At 50.4% G+C, this 17,346-nt stretch overlaps 6 protein-coding genes across 6 annotated transcripts; 4 read left to right on the top strand and 2 right to left on the bottom strand.

Moving 5' to 3' along the window:
* Positions 1–471: 471 nt before the first annotated feature.
* On the top strand, positions 472–1,984 carry EPUS_04937 (uncharacterized protein; the record flags this gene model as incomplete). Its single annotated transcript, XM_007789748.1, has 3 exons — positions 472–582; positions 649–966; positions 1,019–1,984. The coding sequence occupies 3 exons, from the start codon at positions 472–474 to the stop codon at positions 1,982–1,984; spliced, it is 1,395 nt and encodes a 464-aa protein (XP_007787938.1).
* Positions 1,985–2,594: 610 nt separating this feature from the next.
* Positions 2,595–5,006, bottom strand: EPUS_04936 (Ribosome-releasing factor 2; the record flags this gene model as incomplete). The annotated part of the gene is made up of 1 exon (XM_007789747.1): positions 2,595–5,006. The coding sequence occupies one exon, from the start codon at positions 5,004–5,006 to the stop codon at positions 2,595–2,597; it is 2,412 nt and encodes an 803-aa protein (XP_007787937.1).
* Positions 5,007–5,446: 440 nt separating this feature from the next.
* Positions 5,447–7,423, top strand: EPUS_04935 (uncharacterized protein; the record flags this gene model as incomplete). Its single annotated transcript, XM_007789746.1, has 3 exons — positions 5,447–5,965; positions 6,018–6,471; positions 6,525–7,423. 3 exons carry the CDS (start codon positions 5,447–5,449, stop codon positions 7,421–7,423), a joined length of 1,872 nt encoding a protein of 623 aa, XP_007787936.1.
* Positions 7,424–8,153: 730 nt separating this feature from the next.
* On the top strand, positions 8,154–9,085 carry EPUS_04934 (uncharacterized protein; the record flags this gene model as incomplete). The annotated part of the gene is made up of 2 exons (XM_007789745.1): positions 8,154–8,544; positions 8,655–9,085. The coding sequence occupies 2 exons, from the start codon at positions 8,154–8,156 to the stop codon at positions 9,083–9,085; spliced, it is 822 nt and encodes a 273-aa protein (XP_007787935.1).
* Positions 9,086–11,387: 2,302 nt separating this feature from the next.
* Positions 11,388–13,061, bottom strand: EPUS_04933 (2-methylcitrate dehydratase; the record flags this gene model as incomplete). Its single annotated transcript, XM_007789744.1, has 1 exon — positions 11,388–13,061. The coding sequence occupies one exon, from the start codon at positions 13,059–13,061 to the stop codon at positions 11,388–11,390; it is 1,674 nt and encodes a 557-aa protein (XP_007787934.1).
* Positions 13,062–13,420: 359 nt separating this feature from the next.
* Positions 13,421–16,370, top strand: EPUS_04932 (beta-glucosidase E; the record flags this gene model as incomplete). Its single annotated transcript, XM_007789743.1, has 2 exons — positions 13,421–13,914; positions 13,964–16,370. 2 exons carry the CDS (start codon positions 13,421–13,423, stop codon positions 16,368–16,370), a joined length of 2,901 nt encoding a protein of 966 aa, XP_007787933.1.
* Positions 16,371–17,346: the final 976 nt, after the last annotated feature.

The following is a 17,346-nucleotide window of genomic DNA, read 5'->3' as shown; positions in this document are numbered from 1 at the left end:
TAGAATCTGGACGCGTACCGTGTACCGTACAGTACATAGCGCGTCTGTGGTCACCTTCAAACCGCGCAATCATGTGCAGCTCCCCACTAAAATTCACCCAACACTTTCCCCCCACAGACCACCCAATTGATGAGATTGAAGCTTTCTTTGACGCATGATGTACTGCAGCCAAGACCTTGCTTGCGAATACAGCATTTGGGACTCTCTTACATTTACACCATTGACGCTAATCTATGCGGTAACACCACTGAGAACTGTGGTCGGCCCTGAAAAGCTGAAACATTTCCGATTAAACCAGGCCACGAGTCAAAATCGTGGCTGAGATCCTGGTTCAAAACGTCTTCTACACGTTACATCGACGGCTAATCTCGAGCTCGATGTTTGCTTGACCTCCTTATACCAATGTCAATCTTCTGCCCCAGTGGTCGCAACACGCTCGTTTGGACTGCTTCCTGAAAGCTTCTCGACAAGATGCAAAGCGTGCAAAGGCACTTCGGGAAGTACATGAAAAGGAGCGCGGATGAGAGTCAGGTCTCCGTGCTACTAAAAGACTTTGAAGATGCGGATCTACTGTTGGCAAAGGTGGGCAACTGTTTCAATCCGACCTCCGTTCGCCATGTTTTGCCCGAACTAACTTGGCTTTCACAGATTATAGACGCCTCGAAAGCATGGCGTGATTCATGGTCCTCAATTCTCAGTTACCAACATAGACTGGTCAACGAGTTCGAGGGCATGTATGCGCCCATTGTTGGTGCCGCTGACTCATACCACGGTCATCAACCTGTCGATACATCAGAAAATACTATGACCAGGACTGTTAGGCTACGGGAAGAGTACGAGGAATTGAAGAAGGACCTCATGGAAGAGGTCAATCTGGTGGATGAGAAGATGATCAAACCGGCCATGGATGCCAGAGATTCTCTCTCTTTAATGAAGAAGACTATCAAAAAACGGGAAGACCGAAAGGTACAGCTTCCCCAGTTCACTAATTGATCACGGAAGCTAATAGTGCTTATAGCTTGACTTTGAGCGGTACCAAGGTCGAGTCGAGGCAGGACGAAAGAAAACAAAACGATCTGATCGGGAAAATGCTGCATTGTCAAAAGCTGAGCTGGATCTCAACCGAGCCACAGACGAATACAATGCTGCGGACGATAATCTCCGCCATTGTCTACCACGACTTATTACAGCTACCTTTTCTCTTCTACCACATGTGTTGGCCAGTCAGATCCAGATCCAGAACACCCTTCTTGCACACTATTATACGATGTTGCATAATTACTGTAGCGATGAGAACTTTCCCAATCCAGCACCACCAATGGACGAGGTCATCAGAACGTGGGACGACGGCTTCAAAATGATTCAGAGAGAAGCGGAGTCAATTGCAATACTCGCAAACGGCAAAGCGGTACGGATGCCAATGAAGATAGAGGACTCGAACGGTGTACCCAATGGCTATAACCGAAGACCTAGTGGACAATCAAACCTAAGCCGTGTGCCTTCAACGAGCCCGGCAAGAGCCCTTCCTGCACCAAGCCCGACGATTGACGCAAAGCCTAAGATCGGAGCACTTCCATCACCTGGCACATCACTTATGCTCTCTGCCCCGCCAGACACAGCAGTGAGCTCTCCCACACCATCAGATTACCATACACCTCTTCCGTTTTCTCCTGCTGCTCCTCGAGCCGACTATTTTTCTCGCGACCGGCAGTCCTCACACACTTCTGCCACTTCGTCAATGACGAATCTATCAGCTACCATCGCCGGGAAGAAAAAACCTCCGCCTCCTCCGCCTCGGATACCGAGCAGCCAGGCATTATTTGTCACTGCTCTGTACGACTTTGGTGGACAAGGCGAGGGTGATCTGGTTTTTAGAGAGGGTGATCGCATCAAGGTTATCAAGAAAACGCAGAGTACAGATGATTGGTGGCAGGGTGAACTCAAAGGAGTGCGTGGCAGCTTTCCAGCAAATTATTGTGAATGATTGCGAGCATGGATGATTGACTCGAGCGCTCATTTGCAAACAACTTTGAAAACATTCTGGCATGCTGGCATTACATGCTAGCAAAAGTCTTATGGAAATACAGGGAGATTTCGGCGTTCACAGTTTGCTCTCGATCACGATCCTGTTGTATTTTCCCTTGCATTCTACGCTCCTGAGATCCGTCAAGTACATGCCTCCTGAATGACCTCCAAACCTATCATAGCCTCGCCAGATCTGGGCACGTCGCAAGTTAGGAGATCTCCATACATACAAATGACCATCTTGAAAAGGAATATTCGAAGTGGAATGTGTTGTCTATGATATGTGTATATCCAGGGTATACAATGTGGAACATCATCTCCCACCCAGCCTCGCCAACAAAGCCTTCTCCCTCTGCCCACTCATCCTCTCGAACCGATCCACACTCATCACGAAAGTACCCCTCCCCCCGGTAATACTCCTAAGATGCTTCAGATACCCCACCATCTCCTTGAGCGGCACCTTCGCCTTGATCGTCCGCGGCTGATTCATCTTCTGCGCAAACGTTTCATCTTGAATCTCCACGCCGCTCGGTCCAAAGGGGTCAGGTGGCGCATATACTTTCCGCAGATCAATGGCTGGTTTGGTCTCCTCGTCTCCTGGCGGTCCTTATGGCGTGCCCGCCGCGACTGGAGGAGATGTCGTGGACGACAGGTCCCAAGCTCGCTTCGTCGACGCTGATGGTCACGTCCATAACGGGTTCCATGAGGGGAGTGCCGCCTTTGGAGGCGGAGTCTTTGAGGGCGGCGATGGTGGCGAAGTGGGCGAGGGCGGAAATGGTGCTTTCGGTGCCGAAGAGGTGGGTGGGTGGGTGCAGGGTCAGCGTGACGTGTACGCTGCGCACTTGGTAAGATTTCCCGGGGCCTCGGCTTAAGGCGGCGAGGGCTCCGTTTAGGTAGGCGGTTCGCAGGTCGGGGAGGGTGAGGTTCGGGCTGAGTAGAGCATCTTTGGAGGAGTGGGAGGTGTTATCTTGGTGGATCTTTGGTGTTAGTACTGTTACTAGATTGCCATCTCGCTCATGGGACCAGGCTTCAAGATCCTGAGGAGAGGGAGGAGGCTCGATTGATTGCGACTCTGTTGTGTTGTATGGCTCCATAGTTGCAGTGCACCCAGCTTTGCCCTTTTGCCCTGCCGTCTCTCTATCATAAATCTTCGTCATGGCTTCTGAAGGATGCAAGATAGTCTCTCGATAGCCGATTTCAATTTGTCCCATGGTGGCTTTCGCTTTCAGGTCGTTGACCAGCCTATCTCGTGCAATCTCGAGATGGAGTTCTCCCATGCCACTCAGCAAAATCTGCCCTGTGTCCTCGTCTTGTGTGACATGCAAACTTGGGTCTTCCCGCAGCAGGAGAGCTAATTTCTCTTGCATATCCTTCTCTTCACGTAAGCTATTTGGTTCGATGCTGGCAAAGAAAACCGGCGGTGGAACTTCGATAGGGCGAAGCTGAAGACGGTCCAGCGGCTCTGGTGGGACCACCTTGCTTCCATAACAGGCTATCAGCGTATCACCCGTTCGCGCATGCTTCAGACCAGCAATGACACCAATTTGGCCTGCCTCGATAGATTGGACAGGCAGTGAATCAGATGCATACATTCTGAGCAGAGTCGTTGCCTTTTCCGAGACGTTGAGATTTGTGTTGTAGAGCAGTGCACCACGATGGATGGAACCAGAATAGATTCTGATGTAGACAAGAACACCCTTGCGAACGTCGTTAACGACCTTAAATGCTAGAGCGCAACCTTCAAGCGCATGTGCAGGCGGAACCGACGGTGTAGCAGAATGCTTCCTGCCTCTCTTCGAAGCTTGAGAGTCTGCATTGGGCAACACGAGCTTACCTATTAAAAGATCTTGTAGGCCAATTTTGGTAGCCCCGATACTAATCTCAGAATCCGGGCGTTCTCTTGGTTCTGGCAACAAATTCACTGTCGCATCAAGCAATGGTTGAACTCCAATATTGCGAAAGCTGGCCCCTGCAAACAGCGGGATAACTCGGTTGTTCTCAGCAAGAAGACACCTGCGAAGGCTAGACAGGATGGCCATGGCAGGAACTGCAAGATGATCTTCGTTGCTCTCCAGGAATGTATCGACCATCGTATCATCGTGCTCACTCAAAAGTTCGACAAGAGCAATACGAGCACGCTTCAATTCTGAGGCAAGCTTGGGATTCGCCTTTTCCAAGTCTTGCAATGTAAAAACCCTGATGACCTTCCCGTCCCCACCCTTAGGATAGAGAAGACCTCGCAGATTTACGACGTCAGCCACACCGGTGAAACGTCCCTCTCCACCTTCCCACCATGGAATTTGACAGACTGCGGGCCAGCCTGCCAGTCTGGAAGCCACTTCCTTGACGGTCCTTCCGAAGGCTGCTCCATCGCGGTCGAGCTTATTGACATAAACAATGCGAGGTATGCTCCACTCACCGGCCTGCTTCCACACTTGCTCGGTCTGTGCCTCAACACCGGCGACGCCATCCAGAATGCACACTGCTCCGTCAAGGATGCGAAGAGACCTCCGCACTTCGAATGTGAAATCTGCGTGACCAGGCGTATCGATGAGATTGATATGGTGGCTGAGTGCTGACTTCGGTTCAGTCCCGCTCTCAACGCTTTCCACTAGATCGGCAGATTCGGGTTCTGATGGTTTCTGGGGCCATTCAAATGTGATGGCAGCTGATTGGATGGTAATTCCTCTGGCTCGTTCCGCTGGAAGGAAGTCTGTTACCGTAGATCCATCATCAACGTCACCGATTCTGCGCGTATAGCCACTATAATAGAGCATGCGTTCTGTGGTCGTTGTTTTGCCAGCATCGATATGAGCAATGATGCCGATGTTTCTTGTCCGTGCAACTTGTGGTGCATTGGACGGTGGTACATGTGTGACATAGGTGCGAGAAAGAAGAGAATGCCATTTTATCCGCGATATAGGCACCCCTGAAGACTTTTTCTGAAAAGGTAGAAGCACAATATGAGGTTTTAGGGTCATCACCCTCTAAAACATTAAACGATAGTGAGCTGGACAAGTCTGCAAATTATCATGAGCAAAAGCATCACCTGGAAAGACAAAGAACGGCAAGGGCATCCCTCAAGGCAAGCATTCTACATACAAGAAGCACGTAACAATACATTTCTTGTATTAATGAAGTGTCCTTTCTCATTGGACTGGCAGCCATTGAAAAGAAGGGCGTTGGTGGCTTGGCATTTCTGGGTTTTGATTTTGTGCTATTTATTATTGGCTATGGAGCAGGATTGCAGTACGTATGTACCACCGCTGAGGATTGCACAAATGTCTGTCGTGCGTTCTCGATTAACGATTGACCCATAATTGACAACCTTTATCGAGACAGAACATCTCGCCGAGCCTGCGAGCATACTAGTGGACATCAGAGTGCAGTACCGCCAGATTGAACCCACATTGATGTAAAGATGGATTACTCCACTGTGTCAAGTGATTTAGAGCAACCTGGAGGCTCATCACCATGGGCCTCGACCTCGCCGAGAGTGGATCGTTCAGCCTTCTCTCAACCTACCAGCGACATTTCATCCTCTCCTCTACCTGGCCAACAGCAATCGCCCAACCCTCAAGGCAACGGCTCTCCTGTTGCTAGCAGATTCCCTCATGTCTCTACCAATGTACCGACTACATCAGCGGGTCTTACCTCGGCTGACGATGATACGGAATCGCCTGACCTGTCCGAACAGCTGCAGAGCGCACAATTGGGAGACCCCGACTACATTGGTGATCACGAACCCAATCTCTACCAGCAGCAGCAGCGCGTACAACAGTCGCAACGTTATGCTGCTCAGCCACAGCGCCATGGTACCTCTCGGTATCAATCTGGTCCTAGACAGCAAAGGCCGATACCTGCATACAAGTTGCACGCAAAGATCACAGCTCTTGAGCGGACGGGGAGGAAGGATCCGGTTTTGAGGTTTGATGTTCACGTAGGATGGTGTTCCATTGCTCATGCAGAACCTTGGTATTGACCAACTGCAGACAAATCTTCCCAAGTTTCGTACAACACAATTCCGCGACGTCCGGCGTACTCATTCGGAATTTGTGAAACTCGCCCACCACCTCATCTCTTCTAACCCGGAAGCCTTTGTTCCTGCTGTGCCTCCGAGCGTGACTTCTGCTGGTGCGGGGACCGATGAAGATGAAGCCAGAGTCAAAGCCTCGCTGCAACGATGGCTTAATTACGTCTGTAGCAATGATGTCCTCATGCGCGATGAGGAGATGGTGTTCTTTGTCGAATCAGATTTTGGTTATTCACCGGTAGTAAACATGAAGCAGCCAGCTACCGGTGTCAGAAGGAAAGTTCTCAAGCAATTCGCGCCACCGCCAGATGATACTCCCGAACTGCATGAAGCAAGACCGGTGGTGAAATTATTCTATCTGGGCACACTGGACGCGCATCAGAAGTTGGAGAAGATGGTCAAAGCTCGAAGAGGTGAGTGGAGCTCTCCTTCATATGATATGGTGTTGCTAACCTGCGGATGACAGGTCTGGGTCTTGCCGAATCATCATTGGGTGAACGGCTTACGCAGATGCATGTCCAGGAAACCCATCCAGGTCTATCCACAGCATACCGAAAACTGGGTCGTGTAATTCAAACTTGCGGCGATTTTCATGCTGCACAAGGGACAGCGGAGGCTACCACATTTGGTGATCCTCTGAGCTACCACTCTCAGGACGCATTTGTTGTCAAGGAAACGCTTACAAATCGTCATATTTTGTTGAGAGAATTACTACAAGCGGAGGGCGTACGGAAAAGTAAAGAAAGCGCTGTAACCCGGCTAAAAAGCAGTACAAGCGTTCGACGAGATAAGGTCGATGAGGCAATCAATAGCTTGGACGAAGCTGTAAGTCAGGAGAATTATCTTAAGGGGAAAACTCAACGTGTGACGGCAAATCTTTTGCTGGAGAAACGAAGATGGTTTGAACGGACAGCCAAAGATCTCAATTTGTCTATCCGCGAATTCGTACTTCGTGAGATTGAGGCAGAAAGGAGAATGCTCAGCACCCTAGAAAGTGTAAGGCCAGACATTCGAGCAATTGATGCTTCTGGTGGACTCAGCCGCCTAGGGCGAGAGCACAACCCTGCTGCCAGAAGAGCGAGTTTGGCCAGCAGCCAAGGGGCGAAAGGTGACGCTTGGAGTGGTGTACCAAGAACACGCGATTCGCTCAGCAGAAGTATTAGCGGAAGCTTCGCAGGAGCTGCCTCCATACCGGAAGATGAGGATGAAGACGAGGGCAGCGTAGATGGTGATTTTACGGAGCGTTCAAAGGCGCGGCCACGCAGCGGCACTGGTAGTGCTAGCATAGGAGCATTGAAGGATGATGACGAGGACAGAGTTGATGCAAGGAATGCTGCCAGTCGATTGGCTCAAAGCACATTTTGAGCCACCTGATGGACAGTGCAGCAAGCTCAGCCCCAGAGTGAGCTGAGCTCCACGAACAGGAGAGTCAACAATTGTGTTCGCGTCTACTTTTCACTCAGAAACACGCCAGCTGCTTGTTGGAGTACCTACAAGATCAATTTACTCATGCAAGCAAGCCGCAAAGCACTTTGATTATTCCTAGTGATTGACTGCAACAATTTGCAGCGCTTTGTCAATATATATCCTAAAGCAAACTTTCGCCTTGAGCAGCTTGACCTCATCTCGCACACGTATGGCCTGTCCTTCACCAACCAATCATTCACGCTGTCGCTATACTTTCAACCCTGCCTCTCAAACTGTGCAGCTGCCTTTTCTTCATGTGCCAGCAGAGCTTTCTCGCAAAGACATGCTCCGTTTGCCTCAGCTTATTTCGGATCTTGCCATGTGCACAAAGCATTTCCCCCTTCTTTCTCTACCAGCGGAACTTCTTCACGCAATTGTCTCACTCTGCCTTGTGGCAGAGCTGAAGTCATTAAGGCTCTCATGCAAAAAGACGGAATCCTTCGCTTCAGAATTCTTGCATAAAACTGTCTACCTTGATCTACTCCCGGATAGTTTCGACCGCTTGAGAGCCATTTCCAACCATGCAAGATTTTCAACCACTGTACGCACAGTTTACTTCATTCCGCAACGGTTCATTGAGTACAAGTCGATTGAAAGGTTTAAGAATGATTGCATTGACAGTTTTGAAATGGATGCATGGGATCTCCACGGGGCGAGTACCGTAAAAACGGACGAAGAATGGTCGACTTCCTACAGAGACTATACATACTTCTGTGACAGCCAGTCATCACTTGTCGAGGGCACAGAACTTTGTACCTTCCTGTCGCGAGTATTTGTGAAGCTTCCAAAGTTGGACTCAATCGTCATTCCATCCTCTGTACATTTTATGGACGCTAACGATAACTTCGTTCTACACACCTCTTTGGTGCAAAAGGCCATGCAGAGGACATTGCTCGGCCCAAGAACTCCAACTTTCGGCTACCGTATGACTGACATTTGGTCCGTTCTTGCCGCTGTGGCAAAGGCCAGGGTCAAGCTTAAGCATGCTTGGTTCGATTACATACCAGATTATTTTTTCAGTATGCACATCTTTGCTGCTCTAGAGGTGCAATCGATCTTCGTTCTCTGCTTTCGCTCAAGCTCAATTTGGCACCATCAGTATTGGGCAAACTGTGCAACCTTCACACAGACTCGTTACAACGTCTCATGGCCCAGTGTCAGCAACTGCGGCACCTCCGCCTTGAATCCGAGGAACTGTTAGGGTTGTCCGTGGCCGTGATAGGACTATCTCTTCCATGGGAACACCTACAGTCATTAACTTTAGTTCACATCGTGCTCCTCGAAAACGAGCTCGCAGATTTCCTCATTGCCCATCAGCCCACACTATGCTGGTTCAAAGCAAGAGCCTGTCCGTTGAAAGCTGGGGGTTGGGAGTCCCTGTCCAAGCGACTGCAGCCGTATCTCCCCGAAAGCATTGAAGGTTCGAACAAGAGTGCTTCATTCGCATCAAAGGACTGGCCGCTTCGTCTCACGCCGATCTGGCCATCTAGAAAACTTGACGATTGGGACCTCGACTTCGCCTTCGACGACATGACGGAATCGAAAGATGGGGAAGCATAGACTGTACTAAATTAGTAGCGTTGACAGAGACCATGAGGTGATGAAAGAAATCTCATGACGGGACTAGCTCACACGGTTGAATGCGAGTTTCCCATTGGTTAGAAAAGTGCGTACGAAAGGTTTACTACCAGCGAGCTGGTGGAGAAAGATGTACGTCGCTGTATATCAGCAGACGAAAGAGATAGGAGCAGCGAGCCACCTTGGCGATCTGAAGACGGCTCGCTCATTACGTACGCTGAGAACGTTTCCGGCCTCGCTCCACAATGGTTTAAGCATGTAGTAGCCAGTGTGACAGGCAATAGACGGAGGAAAGTGAGCACTACATGTTAGCCACAAAAACAATCCGAGCATTGAAGCAAGTGATTAAATTGATGGACCTCCCTTCAGCCCATCATTTCTACCCTTCTACTCTCGACCAGACATTCCATATCCACCACCTATCATGCTACGAATCGCCTGTCCATCTGGATCCGGGCCAGAAATCAACATCGCTTCTCGTTCTCGTGGCTTGATTTCGCGTGCGTGTCTTACGGCCTACTCTCCAGCCGCCATCGGTGGCACTTTCACTGTTGCGCTCCCTCCAAGACCTCTCCTACAACTACCAACCAGATGAACTCGCCTGCGCAGCTGGAAGACCCGTTCTGCCTTCGTGACCAGAGATTGAAGGTTCGTTTCTGCCCCTTGCGGCTCAATCGACCAAATCAATGTGAATTATTCAATCTTCTGTCTTGATTGGATGGGATATTGTAGTGAAGTAAACACTGGTTGAACGGATGGACCTCCGGATGCAAAATGTCAAAGATGCCTTTGCATCCGTCATTGACACCCCTTTACCCTTGCTAGAAGATGGCGCCATTGTGCTCGGAAGACTTTTGATGCTTATTTTTCTCAAGAAGCATGAACCGTGATGCATCCTGCTCCCTTAACCCGTTCCCGCCATTCCATCTCCAAATTGCAAATCTCAATACTATCCGCCCGGTTGACCTGCTCACCTGCTCCAGCCCCATCCTAACTTTTGATTCACTCCAGCATCGCCCACGACCCTGCGTCCACCCTCGCTGAGACGGTCTCCTCCCCGCTTTCGCTCCCGACTCCATCATCCGTCACCCACATCCACTTCCGCCAGCACGCCCGCGGGGGATGGATCCCAGATCGGCGAGGCTCACGCGCCGGCCCCAGAAATAGATGGTGTCGTGAGCGTTGTCTGGGCTCTCTTGCGGCGGGGAGTAGAGGTTAGCGGAAGAGTGGGAAACGGCGGAAAGATATTAGTAGCATGGAGATGATGCAGGGGCATGTCGCTTTGGTCAGCGACGCGCAGGGAGAGCGTAGTTATGCGCCATTATTATTGTACTAGGAGAGAGGCTGGTTTGGACGCGGTTTACACTGTGTGAATATCGAGAAGACGGTGAAGGGCGTCAAGCCATCAGGTTGCTGCTCCATGGAGATCCGGAGATTTTGGGAGGCCCAATTGTCTACATGTGCCCATTGAACATGTCCTAGGCCTTGGAGGTCTGGTGGGTTTCGCACACCAGCTGGGGGCTTACAGTCGTGGCAGGAATCAGTGTAGCTGCAAAGCTACTTCGATTGGAAGATTAGATTAAACAGAGGTGTCCCAGTACCAGTGCAACACTCTACACCCAATCAAAAAGCGTAGAAGACATTGAATGAGCTGCACCGAGATCGAATATTGATTTAATTTTGACGATTCTTCTTTCCAAATTAACTAGAAAGGTCAGTGTGTGATAGGATAGATTTGTAAGGTTTGAGAGTCAGAATAATAGAAGGCAACTTACTACAGTAGGAGGCATAACGTTTGTCACCTCTGCACTAGTATCTTTGGACCAAAACAGTTATCAAACAAGCGAGGCTAAGTAGCACTAATCCAAAGATGGATTAATCAGAGCTGGTGGTCTTGTTTGTATGGCTGCTTGATCTTGTAAGCTTTTCGACTATCTGTGGACTTATATCAGAACTAGTCACTACTAGCACTGTATTGACAAACATTATGCCTCCTACCGTAGTATTTCCCGGACCCGTTGCGCTTCTGGGTGCACCTCGGTTACGGGTGCCGTCTTAACTAGTTAGGGCTTACAGTAGTACAGACTTAGCACATGGCAGCGCAGTTTCTCTCCTTACGACGTCAGGCTCACTGCTATTAAGCTACGTAGTGAGAGCTGGTTGGCCCCATCACATTATTGGCCGAGCATGGCTTGCTGAATCTTCAATCCAAACTTCCTCAGCTGTTAAGTATTTAAAATGCTCTGTGGATCGGTCTATTTCTCCTATTTTTGTAACACGGCTCTTACAGCCAGTCCATCGTATCTTTCACATACAAATCCACATACTGGTCTATCTCCATCGCCTCCAACCTCTTAGCATCTAAACCCAATTTGACCAACTCCGTAACCTTCTCCTCTGAATAATGCGGCCTCAGATGCCTCTGATACTTGGCAAGGATCTCCGGCTTGGCCTCCTCCCTTCGCAGCTTATGCCCAAGTGGCGCCTCAACTATAACTTCTGGCAACGAGCTCCCATCGTTCAGCGTCACCGTCAATGCATTGGCTATCGTTCGTAGACTCGGGTCGTGGTAGTCCTGCGTGAATTGTGGGTCTTCCACGCATTTTATGCGTTTTCGGAGGGATTCAATGAGTGCTGATTCTGCGGCTTCACTGCCATCAGTGTAATCCGTCGCTTCGAGTCGATTGAAGACGAGCATGACAGATACCATATATTGGATGCAGTGATCTCGATCAGCGAAGTTGTCCATGGCTTTGAATTGCTTGTCGATGATCCTTATACACGCCTCGTGCGTGCGGATTGTGATCTCCTTTATGTCTTCTGCGCTCTTCCCGATGCCTTTTAGCTGCGCATAGATCTTCTGGGCAGCTTCAATGGCGGTTTGAGAGTGGAACTCTGCCGGGTAAGACACCTTGAAGAGAACGTTCTCCATCACGTAGCTAGAATAGCGCCGTTGGAATTCGAATTTACGACCTTGGAAGAGCACGTCGTAGAAGCCCCAAATCGGGGCGGATAGGACGGTCGGGACACCCGGTTCTCCCTTAGAGACTTTCAGGGCGAGGTTGACGGCTCGTTGGCAGGCGTCGCCGGCGGCCCAGGATTTTCGAGACATGGTGTTGGGGCTATGGCGGTAGGTGCGGAGGGATTGCCCATCGACCCAGGCTTGGGAAATGCAATCTCGAGTCTGTGCTTCGGTTAGACCTAGCATTTTGGAGACGACGGCTGCGGTTGCCACCTTGACCAGGACGACGTGGTCAAGGCCAACTTTGTTGAAGGAGTTTTCGAGGGCGAGGCAGCCTTGAATTTCGTGGGCTTTGATCATGCCTTCCAGCACGTCGTGGACGGTAAAGATTTTGCCATTGCCTAGGTTTCCTCCTGCCCGGTTAGTTCGATTGATCCAATCTGCGACTGCTAGGATGCCACCGAGGTTGTCCGATGGGTGACCCCATTCTGCCGCTAGCCAGCAGTCATTGTAGTCGAGCCATCGAATCATAGCTCCAATATTGAAAGCCCCGTTGACAGGGTCGAGTTGGTAAGGTGTGCCCGGTACTCTGGTGCCATTGGGCACTACTGTTCCTTCAACAATTGGACCAAGTAACTTGGTACATGCTTTAAAACGGAGGGCTTCGAGACCACAGCCAAGAGTATCGAGGAAGACGAAGCGTGCCGTGTCCAGGGCAAGGTCCGAGTCTATCTTGTAATTGTGAATGTAGGAAGCCATGTCATTGATCTCAGAGTCGAATTCTTGGGATGGCCTTGCTGCTAAAGTGTCCTTTTTGGTAGGCATCTGGGTTGAGAACGGAGTAGCCATGACGGACGTCTTTCGTGGGACAAATAATTGACGTCGCAAACTTGTCCGGGATGAGAGTGTGGCAGTTCGCGGCAGAAGACTGGTAGCACTTTTGGCTGCGAATTGCCAGAGTGGGATAGCTTTGTAGAAGAGATTGGAGGAGAGCATGGTGTTGAGCCTGCTACAGCTCAGCACATCATTCAAACACAAAGAAGAGCACAAACACTGGTGGGAGCCGGCGAGACGTCGACTCTGGAGAAATTTCTTTACTGGACAGGGAGAAGCTTCATACTGGTGCAAATATTCTGGTGTACATAACAGTGCCTCGGACTTAAAGAACGCTGCCCCTCCATGTTTCCCCAATTCGCAGCCCCACCCATGCTTACAGTACTACGCTGTAAACTAACACTGTCCCCTGCCTCAGCTAAGGCTAAAGCGCGCCCCGAGGACAACACACCAAAGACAATTCCAGTTAGCCTTGCAGGAATAAACAATCTTCCAAATTGGCTTGCTCCCCACGTCTAAAGATGTCTGCTGCACGGCAAGAATATCAGGCTGTACAAGGTCAAGATCTTCTAAATGAGAGTGAGGACAGTAAACATCTACGCGAACCTATCGGGGGATTCAGTAGCGAGGATGAAGATGATGCGTCACCTACAGAGGCCTTGCACAAATCCCAACTTGATGGCACTCCTCGAAGGTCGCCACCAAGGAAAGGCGAACACACGACGATAGATGTGAGCAAAGCGAGACGACCATGGCGGCGGTTCTGCGCTTGCCTCATACCTTCGAAGCGAGTATGTATACTCATTACCATTGTCTTAGCGGCTGTCATTGGCGCAGCAATTGGTGGTGGAGCGTGGGTCTACAAATCCGCTCCTAAAGATGGCCTGTCACCACCATGGTATCCAACACCAGTAGGAGGAACTGTCGAAAACTGGAAGAGGAGCTATGAGTTGGCGCGTCAAATGGTTGGTAAGATGAGTCTTGTCGAGAAAGTCAACATCACGACTGGTACCGGGTACGATTGCTCTTGTTGATGTAGGAATTAGGCTTACGCGTAACTGCAGATGGTCAATGAACATGTGTGTCGGCAACACTGGCACTGCGGATTCTGTCGGCTTCCCCAGCCTCTGTCTGCAAGATGGACCACTTGGTATCCGCTTTACCGATCATGCCAGCTCCTTTCCTGCTGGCGTCACAGTTGGGGCGACTTGGTCCCACGAGCTCATGCGCGCCCACGGAGTAGCTCACGGAAGAGAAGCAAGGCTGAAGGGTATCCACGTTCTGCTGGGACCCTGCATGGGCCCAATCGGTCGAAATCCAGCAGGTGGCAGAAACTGGGAAGGTTTTGGGTCGGATCCCGTTCTACAAGCCGTTGGTGCTTACGAGACTATTCAAGGCATTCAAAGCGAAAATGTCATGGCGACAGCTAAGCATTATGTCGGCAACGAACAAGAGCACTTCCGACAGTCTTTTGAGTGGGGTCTGCCAAACGCCATGTCTTCCAATATTGACGACCGAACACTTCATGAACTCTATGCTTGGCCTTTTGCCGAGAGCGTTCGAGCAGGCGTGGCTTCAGTGATGTGCTCTTATCAGATGGTGAACAACTCCTACGCTTGTGGTAATAGCAAGCTCATGAATGGCATTTTGAAGGACGAATTGGGGTTTCAAGGTTTTGTGCAGTCAGATTGGCTAGCCCAGAGAAGTGGAGTTGGCAGCGCTTTGGCAGGTCTCGACATGAGCATGCCGGGCGATGGACTTGGGTGGGCAGACGGTAAATCATTATGGGGGAAACAGCTTAGCCTTGCAGTGCTGAATCGATCCGTCCCAATCGAGCGTTTGGACGATATGGCAACTCGAATAGTTGCTTCATGGTACCAGATGGGTCAAGATAAGTGGGAGAAGCCGGCGCCTGAAGGTAAAGGTGGTCCCAACTTTTCGTCATTTTCAACCAAGGAAATAGATCTACTACATCCTGCCAGCAACAGCGATGAGAAAGGAGTCGTCAATCGGTTTGTGGACGTTCAAGGAGGTAACCCAGGGGATCCTCCGCACAAGATCGTGGCTCGGAAAGTGGCGGCAGAGGGCACAGTCCTTGTTAAAAACGATGGAATGCTTCCGCTTAGCAGGAATCGCAGTGCCACTATTGCCATCGTGGGGGAAGATGCAGGGCCTGGAGAGGGCCCCAACGTTTGCGAGGACAGAGCTTGCAATCAAGGCACTCTGGGTTCTGGATGGGGATCTGGCGCGAGCGAATTCCCCTATCTGGTGGACCCGGCATCCGGTTTCAAGGCCGCAGTCAAGAATGCAAGCATCAAGGTCAACACCTACTTGCAGAATGATCTCGATCAAGACATCCGAGCCAAGCTGAAATTGAACGACTTGTGCATTGTCTTTGCAAATGCTATCGCTGGCGAAGGTTTCAGGTCTTGGAACGGCATTCGAGGCGACAGAAATGACCTAAACCTTCAAAAAGGCGGGGATGACTTGATCATAGCAACTACGGAAAGCTGTGGTGGTCCGACCATCGTCGTCATCCACGCTGTTGGACCGGTTATCGTTGAAAAGTGGGCAGACCTACCGGGCGTTAAGGCGATCCTGCTTGCAAATCTTCCAGGCCAAGAAAGCGGAAATGCTCTTGCAGATGTCCTGTTCGGGAATGTCGATGCCAGCGGACGGCTTCCATACACTCTTGGTAAGAGCCTAGGTGATTATGGGCCAGGCGCACAGATCCTGTATTATCCAAACGGTGCGGTACCGCAGGTAGACTTCAACGAGAGTCTTTACATCGACTACCGTCACTTTGACAAGAACGAGATCGAGCCTCGATATGAGTTTGGGTTTGGCCTCTCGTACACCACGTTCGAGCTTTCTGATCTTGTGCTCAAGAAACTGAAGCCGAAATCTGCCTTACCCGCGCCGCGATTGAATGAAGTGCCGGCAACTGCTTCAAGCGGAGATGTGCCTGATCCTTCGACGGCAGTGCTTCCGGCAGGCTTTCGAAGGTTGAAGAAGTACATCTACCCATGGATTGAAAGCACCAAGCTGGTAAAGAAAGGTCGCTACCCATACCCCAGAGGATATGATGAACCTCAAACACCATCACCTGCAGGGGGCGCCGAAGGGGGTAACCCTGACCTTTTCGAACCAGTCATTGAAGTAGCTGTCCGCGTCAACAATACGGGAAAACGATCAGGGAAAGAAGTGGTACAATTATATCTCTCCTTCCCAGATAATGTGGTAGAGCCAAGCACCGGTGAACCTATCGACTTCCCTCCGAAAGTATTAAGGAATTTTAAGAAGGTTGAGCTGAAGCGAGGCGGGTCGCAAGTTGTCAAGCTGGGATTGACAAGGAAGGACCTAAGCTACTGGTCCACTGTTCAGCAGAATTGGGTTATGCCGGTAGAAGGTGAATTCAAAATTCGGGTTGGGCGAAGTTCGAGAGACTTGCCCCTCGAAGTTGTTTTTTGAGGGATGTGGCAGCAGTGTGCCTACTCAGCGATGCGGTGGCGGACCAGATACAGAAACAGGTTTTCATCAAGCCCTTGGTGCAAAGATGGTTTGCGACGAGCAGCATAAAATTACATCGAAGTACGACCGACAGTCGGAAATACTTGGGACGGGAAGGAAAGGCTCGGCTACCTTTTCGGGATCTGTAGCCCTACCTCCCCACGGATTCAGCAGACATTTTCAGAGCATTTGGTCACGACCGGAGAAGAAGGAGGACGAGGGGGCTCGCATTGAGACATCCGAGCTATTGAGGGAGTCTATCACGTATCTCACTGTTGTAATTTGATAGAACGTGCATTTGGACGGACCCGCCCATGCTTGGTGTTAAGGCGTGAACAATTCCTCATTCTCATGCACTCGTATACCATCCGTTCCAGGACGTTCTTCTCATCCTACGTTCCTCTTCCCGAACTTCGTCTTCACCATCCACGCATTCCCTCTTCTCCTCGTGCCCGTTGCCCCCCCCCCCCGACCATAAAATGCAGCCGTAGACGCTAATACAGCTTTCCCGAAATGGGCTCTAGACGTCGAGTCTCCTTCCTCCTACAGGACTGATGGCTATAATAACCCATGGCAAACGTGGCGGCTCTACCACCTTACTACATAGACCTCTAATTTTGCTCTATGTCCTTTGTTCTCGAATTGCCATTGTAAGACCCTGAAAATCAGCCCTAACCAGCCGCGACCAGCATCTTTAATGTCGGTTTTGCTGAATACTCTGCCGCCTGTCAACTACTAGTAGTCCTTTCATGGGGCCACGGAGAGGGGTTACGAGAAGGGATGATGCTGCAGCCGAAATCTCAGTCCGTAACTTATGTCCAGACCAAGGAGCGGGTGATCTGGAACCGTCTCAGGCCAGCATGCGTACTCTTAATGATAGGTGGTGGAGAGAGAGAAAAAGGCTTGAGAAGAGAGAGCGGGGAACGCAGTAACCATG

This window comes from Endocarpon pusillum (genome assembly GCF_000464535.1).
Source record: "Endocarpon pusillum Z07020 unplaced genomic scaffold scaffold1292, whole genome shotgun sequence".
NCBI classification, from domain to species: domain Eukaryota; kingdom Fungi; phylum Ascomycota; class Eurotiomycetes; order Verrucariales; family Verrucariaceae; genus Endocarpon; species Endocarpon pusillum.
The sequence above is the reverse complement of the archived record's forward strand: the minus strand, read 5'-3'. Positions and strand labels throughout refer to the sequence as shown.